Source organism: Corvus kubaryi, unplaced genomic scaffold, assembly GCF_017639235.1.
Source record: "Corvus kubaryi isolate FWS band 111438036 unplaced genomic scaffold, C.kubaryi_AGA036_p1.0 37284, whole genome shotgun sequence".
Lineage (NCBI taxonomy): Eukaryota > Metazoa > Chordata > Aves > Passeriformes > Corvidae > Corvus > Corvus kubaryi.
In genome coordinates this window covers 9,881,727-9,890,882 of record NW_024581088.1, presented here as the reverse complement: position 1 = coordinate 9,890,882, position 9,156 = coordinate 9,881,727, and the positions used below count along the sequence as shown (strand labels likewise).

The following is a 9,156-nucleotide window of genomic DNA, read 5'->3' as shown; positions in this document are numbered from 1 at the left end:
TCCCCGTGGGTCCTTTGGAGAGTAATCCTCTCCAAACTCCACCTCAGTCCTGGCACACCTAACTCTGCAGGCTTCCCTTCATGAAACACCCTGAGCACACCTGCACCCTTTCAAATCGCTTTCACCTTCCTTCACCACCGGTGGTGGAACAGATCAGTTCCCAGAAGTTTGGGGTTTTTGAGTCAAACTTCACCTTTGCTTTCCCAGCTCACACCCGTGTGCCCTGGAGCCCCCACTGCCCTCGTTTCCCACATCCCAACAAACTTCTCTGGCAGCAGTCACCCCACGGGCCCCAGGGCCACAGCCTCCTCTGGGCATCCATCCCCTTCCACCTGGGAAGGCGCTGTGTGCAGCTGGGCCACGGCTGCCACAGGGGTGCAATTCCCAGTGCCCACAGCTCAGGGATGACACCAAGATCCCAGCTCCTGCTCAGTTTCCTCCCCCCACACCAGTCGTGGTCAGAGAGAGCAGTTCTGCCCCCCATTCATCCTCAGGACAAGCCCATAAATCTCCCATTTTCCCCATGTGATCTCCCACCAACCCTCATATTAACACTCCCTCTAAGCATGGAGAACTCATTCTTTTCCCTTCCCCAACTACTAAATTCCACCCATTTCCCAGGGCACTGATCCTTTATTGAGGAGCAGCTCAAACATGGACGCTTCCTGTGGAACACTCCGGCTCTGTTCCACACAAAAGGCTTTTGTCCGGATCCCCAACGCGAGGGCGGTGGGCGAGGACGAGACTCCGCGACCAACGATGACACAGGGCGTGATTTTGTAAAAATTTTATTTGTCAAAGAAAAAAAAGCAATTGCCAATTGAAACCTACGCCATCTTTAACTCCAATTTTGGTCTTTAAATTTAGAGAAATGACTTATTTACTTTTTTTTTTTTTTTTTTTAAACAAACCCCCCTTTTTCCCCTTTAAGGTTTACCATCTACTCGTGCTGAATCCTTCCAAGGAGATTGCTCCAGCGTACCTCTCCAGGTCCTCGCTTTGCTCCTTTTACCAAAAAAATGCAAAACTCCATCGTGCATCTTAAGGGCTCCAATCGTCAAAAATAGGAAAAAAAATATCTTTGGAATAGCCAATTGAGTTGAATAAAAAAATCCACACGAATGCGGTTTGGTTGGGGCAGGAATCCACTCCTATGTTCCTGGTAATTTGATCCCGCTCCATGAATCCTTGTAATTCAGCCTCCCTATCCTATCCACATTATGATTTGAATCCAATGATCCAGCTCCAAGGATTGGGATCCAGTGAGCCCTCTCCAATCCAAACCTTTATAACCAGCAAAACCAAAAAAGAGGAGGCAAAAAGTTAGATACTGTAATGAAAAAATAGGATTCTGGGGAATGATCAGTTATGTTTGCCATCAATTAATTCAGATGTACAGTAATAACTATCAATTCCCCAAAACAAACTTTCCAATGGTGATGCTCAGATAATTTCTTTAGAAATGTTAATTACTATTTGGAGGAAACATTGTAAATATTTACAATATGTCAACTGGAAATGCCAACATACTCAGCGCATTGGTGGGTACGAGGTTTTGTGGTTGTAAAAAATGGTCTTACTAAACTGGAAAAGCTTTAACTGCTCGGTCTATCCACCTACTATGGAATGGCTGGACTACAGCTGCACTCCCAGCTGGAGGGAACGTTAACAATCGGTGTTTTCACACAGATCGTGAGTCAATCGTGAATTAGTCTGAGGGGGCAGGGCTGAGACTTAAATTATTCCCCACTAGGTTTGCCATTTTTATTTTGCTTTCATTCTGGTACTTATAAAAATGCAACAGCCACGCTGTATCAGTCACACAGAGGACATGCAGATTTTAGCAGTATTGATATTATACTCTGATTGCAAGTTCTACTACAAGTGTACGGATACTACGGACATGGACACTTGTAACCAAACGCTGTGGGACGAAATAAACCAATACTCCCCCCCCGGCCCTGGTTATTCCTTTAAAAAACTAGAATGGAATAGAGAATTACAAAAGCAGGGATCTGGCCACAATTGCCCCCCAGAAAATGAAGTTTTAAAAGAGAAGAGCAATCGCAGCCTGCGGTCACGAGAACATGCCTGAAGCGACACGTGGGGACACGTATGTGCTCGGCCTCAATTCCCCTGTCTCTCAGTATAAGGTCAATACTGCCAAGTTCATCTGTGACAATAGCACTTGGAGTCATACCATTGCCTCCATTATTGATCTGATCCTCCTCAATCCTCCTTTTGACAATCCTAAAATGATTGACATGTGCTCCACAATCCTTTAATCCAAAGCATTCTTAATCCATCTCTTCAGATATGTCTACAGAAAGACACACGAAAAGGCAAGATAAAATGTAAGATCCCCCAGAAGAGACAAGTTAGCCACAAACATCCCAACATCCCCAGCTCGTCTCGACCACAGCGGAACACTGAGACATTTACACAGCAATACCACAGCTCCAAGAATGTTGGTATTGAACTAGAACTAAACCGGAACAATCCTGACTGACAGCAATTAAAATACAATTTACCAAAGACAGGAGGGGAATGTCGGTGTCGAGGAGCAAATACTCACTAGGGATTTTACACAAGAATGCAATTCAACACTTCAGCCAATTCGAGTAAAACAGTTGGAATTTTAAAAAAAATAATGAAAGACTGTACTAAGTAAAGGAAAACTGTGTACAACATGGGGTTCTACAAAAAGATCAGAGCTAGTGATGTTTATGTACGAGATCGGGATCTGCTGTGGCGGGGAGAGTAGCGTGGAGATCCTCTGCTTCTTCTTGGGGAATAACTGCGGCTTCTGCTGTTGCTTCGACTACGGCTCCTGCTACGACTACGGCTGCGGGACCGAGATCTTCCATAGCTTGGGCTTCTTGGGCCATCAACTTTAACACGGATGTAGGCAGTTTCTCCCTATTGAATAGACAGAACTTTCGATTGAAACGTCGAGGCTTCAGGGCCATGTTTCAGGCATGCTGACAGACTGCAGACAGCGTTACTACGGCCGGGACAGACAGCAGAGCTTACACGTCTTATCTCCAGCCTGACCACACACTTATTTAGCTGCTTTGTAACCAAACAGTGAGCACCACACGTTCCTTACCTTCAAATCCTACTGTTAAGCCCCTTGTATCCAATTCTGGCCAAAGAAAGTAAGTGTGATACCTACCTCGTGAGATCTAAATTTAGTGTTATCCAGCTTTCGCACAGCGTAGGTCATGTCTTCCTTCCGCACAAACTCCACGACACCAGTGCCATCTCGGAAAACATCAGCATAACATACATCACCTGCTTCACGCATGTGATCCTTTAAATCCTGCCAACTTCCACTTGGAGGCAGCCCTACAGAAAAACCAAAACGTGACTTTAAAACCGGATTAGAGCTTCACCTCCTGTAGTTACAGCAGCAGCGGCACAGTGAAGGAGAGGAGCGCTCAGCATCCGGGAGACACCACTCCTCCCCTCCCGAAGCACACGGGGCGATGCTTTTTAAGGGGAAGCTCGCAGCAGCACCGCGCCTGGAGGACCCTGGGGGAGTACTTAGGCTGAGAGAGAGAGCAATGACTCACCCGAGACTATCACTCTGTACTCCGAGCGCCGGGACGGGGGGCCGTACCTGCCCCGGGGGGCTCCTCCCCCTCCGCCGCCGCCGCCGCCTCTGCCGGTGCCGCGGCCGCTCCGAGGGAACTCCACGCGGAGGCGATACCCATCGTAGTCGTAGCCGTCCCGCCCGTAGACGGCGTCCTCCGCGTCCCTACGGGCGGCACGGGGCGGGCGGTGAGCGCGGCCGCCGCACCCCCCGCCTTTGTTCCCGCTTCCCGCCCGCCTCTCCCCGCCCGCCGCCTCAGCGGCCCCGTTAGCGCGGCCCAGGGCGCGGGGCGCTGCTCCCGGGCGGGCAGCGGAGGCTCCCTCGGGGCTGGGGAGCCCAGCGAAGCGCCACAGGGGTCTCACCTGGGGTCCTCAAACTCGACGAAGGCGAAGGGCGGGCCCCCGCGGCGGTTCTTCAAGTCGATGTCGCGGATGGCGCCGTACTTGTAGAACACGTCCTCGATGTCCTTGGTGCGGATGTCGGGGGGCAGGTTCCCCACGTAGATGCGGCAGTCGTTGTTGCCGGCCGGGCCGCGGATGACGCCGCCGCCGGACATGGCGAGGTCGGCAATGTTTGCGGCGGCGCGGGGCGGTGCGGGCGGCGCGGGGCGGCGGTGGCGGGGCCGGGCCGGGCTCTCGGAGCGCTCGTCACCTCCCCCGACCGCCGCTTCAAAATGGCGCCCGCGGCTCCGCTCGCGCTGCCTCTGCGCGCACCGATCTCACCCCGGGACGCAGCACCAGCCGCAGCACCACCCGCACTCACGGCGGAGCAGCAGCGCACGCGTCTTCCGCCGCGCCCTCACTCCTCCGCCCCGCGCATGCGCGGTTTCACCGCAAAATAGTCCCTCGGTTCTTGCCGCTTCGGAGAGGCCGAGTCCGTGCGGCTGGCGCAGCCGTGGGGCGCGGGGGCGCGGCGAGCTCAGTTATGCCGTGGGAAACCTCCCGTGCCCGCGGCAGGTGAAAGACGCGTCTCCTGGCGGCGGCTTAACCGGCGGCGGCTGCGTGACGTCACGTCCGGTGCGGCGTCCCGCGCCTCTAGGCCCGGCCGGGGAGGGCGCGCCCCACAATGCCCTGCGCGGGACGGCGGGGGCGCTTGGCGCCAAGCGCTGGGCGCGTCCCACAGTGCACCGCGGCGGGGGCGGGAGCGCGCGGGGCGGCGGCGGGAGCGCGCTCTGTGCCCCCGGTGTCCCCCCGGTGTCCCCGCCGCGGCTCAGGGGCCGCAGGGACGCGCTCACGGCTCCGTCCCGCTGTGCCGTGCCTCGCAGACGGTGCGGAAAAGGGCTCTGCCCGCTCCCCGGGGGCAGGACGGCGGCTGACCCAAAATGGCCGCCCCGGGGGCACAGGGAGCGGCAGCAGCCGCTCAGCGACGTGGGCACCGAGCTCGCACATCTCCCTCAGCAACTGGAGTTTGGGTTTAAATCAGTTGGGTTTGGGGTTTGTCCCCCGCTCACGGTGTGCTTTCCCATTGCTGAACCCGTATGACGGATCTTGGGGGCTCTTGCGTCCGACGCAGCTGAGCACGGTGAGCTTGGGCGAAACAAACTCTAAGGATGGCCTTGACTTGGTGTGTAAGTTAATAAAAGCGGAGGAGCAAACAGCGTTAGAAATTGAGGCGAAGTCGCATCCCAGGTGGATACATTTGAGGACACTGCTGAGGGCCTCGTGCTGCTGCAGAAGGGTGTTCTATATAGTGCATTCGTGAAGGTTTAATGTAGGGTCACATCAAAAACAGACTCAAAAGAAGCAAGGCAATAATATCCAACTATGTCATGTTTATAAAATTATAATTTAAATAAAGCCACTTTAAAAACCAGTGGAGTACTCTGCATTGCCACAAAGCCCTCACAGATGTGTTAAAGCAGCTTTAGAGTGAGAAACCACTTCAGTGTGCCCCAGTCCACAAGATAATACAAAAAGGTGGGTGAGATTGTGCTAAAAACTATTGAAATAAATGATCTTGTGCAATCTAGGTGTCTCTCATTGATCCCTGAATGTTGTTTGTATCGGCACAGGAGAATTCCGTGGTGCTGGAGAGGTTCAGTCACTGAAACCACCATGAGGGGTTAAAACAGTGTTGGAGTGTGGAGGAAACCCTTTTAGGCTCATGAGTTAATTAAGGGATTGTGAAAAATGCCTCCTGCCTCTTCCTTGGAGCCCATCACGCTGCCCTCATTTTTCACATGTTAATGAAAAATGCATATTCCTCTGGAAAAACAGCAATCAGTGGCTGACAGGGAAATGTTTTCAGTGTAACATCATGACAGGTGTGACTGTTAAAAATGCTGCTCGTTTTTCTCGAGGTGGAAGGGCAGCGATGCCTCTGCTCCAGGGTTTTGAACAAGGAACGTCCCTGTTGAGCCGCCAAGGGATTAAATAACAGCAGAGAGGTGGGGTGAGAGAGCCCATCTTCACCAGGAGTGGATGGCAAAGGGTAAATTCCCAACTGCCTGCAGATGTTCTGCATCTGTGACAGAGTTTTAGGGCTTCACAGTTCTCTTTGTAGTGGAACACAACGCGGTGAGCGAGCAGTGACTGCAGCCCCTGCAGTTCCAGCACGGCTCTACGTGACTTCACTGGGTGATTTGGGGGAAATAATGGAGTTTTTGGACTATTTAACAAGCTATTCACAATTTAACAAGCTGTTCAGTTATTTGCCAGCTCAGCAGAAACACTTTTTGGAGTTCCCAACCCTGGAAGTGTCCAAGGAATGACAGGACACGGCACTCAGTTACGTGGTCTGGGTGACAGGGTGGTGGTGAGGGGCCAAGGACCGGACTCAGTGATCTGGGAGGTCTTCTCCAACCTACGATTCAGGGATTCTGTGACCCCTGGAAGTGTGTCCAAGGCCAGGTTGGCCAAGGCTTGGAACAACCTGGGATAGTGGAAGGTGTCCCTGCCCATGGCAGGTGTGGGACCAGGTGAGCTGTAAGGCCCCTCCCAATGCAAATAAAAAACCCAACAAGTCCTCTCCCCACAAAAAAACCCCCACAAAGAGCCTGATTATGCTTTTCCCAGGTGCAGGGAAACTCCATCCTTTGCCAAGAAATGAACGTCTATTTTCAAAAACTTATTAAAACCACTGAAAGTTATTCTTAAAGGCATCATAAACCAATGGTAAGTCTGCTTGGTTGGTGGAAACCCTGTTGCATAATTTCTTTTGTGTCTTAATAATCCTCATAACTGCTTTAAATGAGTCTCTTAATTACCCTAATGAAGTGTCTCTTTATAGAAGTATTGGATGTTTTCTTCCTCATTACCTTCCTTAGCTCTGTGTTATCAGTGGAGTGTTTAGTTGGATATACTGCAGAATACTTATTTCTCCGAGTCATTTTTGGCTTTCTAGCAAAACATATGTGGGGAATTAATAAGTTATGTAGAAAATAAATTACTGGTAAGGCAAAGGCAAATAATCTTGCTAAAAAAATAAGAAGCCAACTACTGTAAAATGGCAAGGTTTTGTTCTCAAAATGGGAGCAGCAGAAACCAGGGCTGTCCAGGGGAGAATATTGGTGAATAACGCAAATATTACCCATGTAACATCATTGCTTATTGTTCTTCCTGATGAAACTTGGGAAGCAGGAGGTTTCCCAAGCAGAGCTGCAGGGCTGGGGCTGTGGCCCACGGCCTGTCATCGCCCAGCTCTGCCACAGAGAACCTGTTTTTCCTAATCCTTACTACAGAGCTATCCAGCTGGGATTAGTCCTGACTAATCTTACTGTGTTGCAAAATAACAGTTCATCAAAGCTCAGATTGTTTGGGAGAAAATGGTCATTTTTTAAAGAGGCATCTGAAGCTGTAACTTGGGGTTTTTTTTTGAGAACTGAGCAATGAATTGTCCAAACTTGCCATTTCCCTCCTGTAACAGTCGTTTGGAATCTGCTGCTGGAGGGGTTTCCTTGGCATTTCACCAGTAACTTGAAACCACACAGGTTGTGTCTTTGGAGGTGAAATACAAAGCTGATATTTTGTGTGTGTGTGTGTGTTCCATTTTAAATAGTGCCTCAAAGTTATCAAACTTACTGTTTTGCATGTAGGAAAAAGATGCAGAAATACCAGTCTGATTTTTCAGAGAAACTCTGAGTTTAAAATAAGACAAGGAAAGTGTGTGTAAGCTTGAAAATAATTCCCATAGCAGTGGATGGTGACAGAGCTCGTTCTGTTTATGCAGATTTATCTCTAAGCAAAGAGATTTCCTCTGCACATGCTGGGGCATGTCTGGATGCAAACGGAAAACACAGCACACTGCCAGTGGGAATTTTTCCTGGAAGCCAGCCCAAAAGGACACACACGGGTGGAGACTTAAAGGAGAAAAGCCAGACAAGCAGCGGTAACACCACCGGAGTTCAAATCGTCCCAGGTGGATTGGGAATGCTCATTTTTTTAATTTCCAAAACCCTGCTGTTTTCCTTCATGAGGACAGCCACGCCATACAGCTGGCCCCCCGATGTGCTCAGATCCAGGGTCCCTGGAGCAGAGTCACGGGGCACAGGGAAGCAGAATCATTTAAATTGCGTGTGGTTATTTGTCCGGTTGGTAGCAATAAAAGGTTCATTTAAAAAAATTAAAAATAATAAAAGTCATGGGTTTGCTGTGATTTCTGCTCTCTTGTTTTCATGTTACTTGGATTTGCAGTGATTCCCACATGCCAGCATACCATGGCTGGGGCTGGGAGGGAGAGGGGCAGCAGTTAGCACGGACCAGAAAGTTTCAATGAGCCCCCCCAATCCATTTACATGGATTTATTTCCCTGGGAAGATATTTCTGTTCATCCAGAGCTCTGCCATTGCTCCCTGCCTCCTGCTGTCACCGAATATCGCAGCAGCTGCTTGCATTGCTCTTCCCTCTCCCTGCCTGGTGGGATGCTCCAAGGCCTGACATGGAGAGGGAGGAAAATGAATGCAAACTGTCAGTGTAAATAAACCTGCTAACGTTTATTCCTGCTAAGGAATAAATAAGTGGAAAGGAGCAGATCCATTTGGGTTGCTCGTTCCAGAGGGAACCTCGTGGTTTGGCAGGGTCTGGGCAGTGAGTGTTTCCCCGCAGCTGCTCCTTTTCCTTTTGCTGTTTTTATTTCCCTGTGCATTTCCTGGAGCTGCCTCCTTTCCCCTCGATGCATTCCACACTCCAGGCATGTGGCACACAGCCGGCTGAGCCATGCACACCAGGATCCAGCGAGGAGCCGCTGCCATAGTGCACCGGCAACGGGAGCTCACCAGCTCCTCCTGGCACTTCCCTTCCCACCCCCTGTGTTCCAACTCGGAGTGAACGGTGCCATCCTGACACAGGGAACTGAAACAGGGTTTGTCCATTAGAGGTATTGATAGCTTCTTATCTGGTATGTGGCATCTGTCACTGTCCCCACCAGGACACCGCAGGGCCATGGCTCAGCCACAGGCAGTGGGAGCTCTGCACTTACACATCCCAGGGATGTCTCTGTGGGGGCCATGCCACTGAGCCAAGCCTCGGGAGCATGGATAGAGCTGGATCTCTTTGTTCTCCAAAAATAACCCAAATTTGCCAGGCCTGAGTGGTTTTTAAAGGGAGGTTTTCCATTAGCTTTCC

The 9,156-nt window shown here is 50.9% G+C and overlaps 1 protein-coding gene and 1 long non-coding RNA gene across 3 annotated transcripts; one reads left to right on the top strand and one right to left on the bottom strand.

Annotated features, from left to right (window-relative positions):
- Positions 1–775: 775 nt before the first annotated feature.
- Positions 776–4,570, bottom strand: SRSF1 (serine and arginine rich splicing factor 1). 2 transcript variants are annotated; one of them, XR_006015758.1, is made up of 4 exons: positions 3,958–4,570; positions 3,576–3,760; positions 2,201–3,348; positions 776–1,284 (listed from the first exon to the last, which is right to left on the bottom strand). XR_006015758.1 is itself a non-coding variant. In XM_042026456.1 (4 exons), exons 1-4 carry the CDS (start codon positions 4,149–4,151, stop codon positions 2,725–2,727), a joined length of 747 nt encoding a protein of 248 aa, XP_041882390.1. In that variant the 5' UTR covers positions 4,152–4,556; the 3' UTR covers positions 776–2,724. The 2 variants fall into 2 exon arrangements, 1 of the variants encoding a protein (XP_041882390.1); XM_042026456.1 differs by having other exon boundaries at positions 776–2,919; positions 3,176–3,348; positions 3,958–4,556.
- Positions 4,571–4,703: 133 nt separating this feature from the next.
- On the top strand, positions 4,704–8,188 carry LOC121663799. Its single transcript, XR_006015759.1, has 2 exons — positions 4,704–6,708; positions 7,763–8,188. It is a non-coding gene; the product is annotated as an uncharacterized LOC121663799 (long non-coding RNA).
- The last annotated feature ends 968 nt before the right edge of the window (positions 8,189–9,156 follow it).

Excerpts from the sequence above, each read along its gene's own strand:
- SRSF1 (XM_042026456.1), bottom strand. The coding sequence starts at position 4,151 with ATGTCCGGCGGCGGCGTCATCCGCGGCCCGGCCGGCAACAACGACTGC. Across the intron at positions 3,761-3,957 it reads GTCGAGTTTGAGGACCCCAG|GGACGCGGAGGACGCCGTCT; the intron begins GTGAGACCCCTG and ends TGCCGCCCGTAG. Across the intron at positions 3,349-3,575 it reads GTACAGAGTGATAGTCTCGG|GGCTGCCTCCAAGTGGAAGT; the intron begins GTGAGTCATTGC and ends GTTTTTCTGTAG.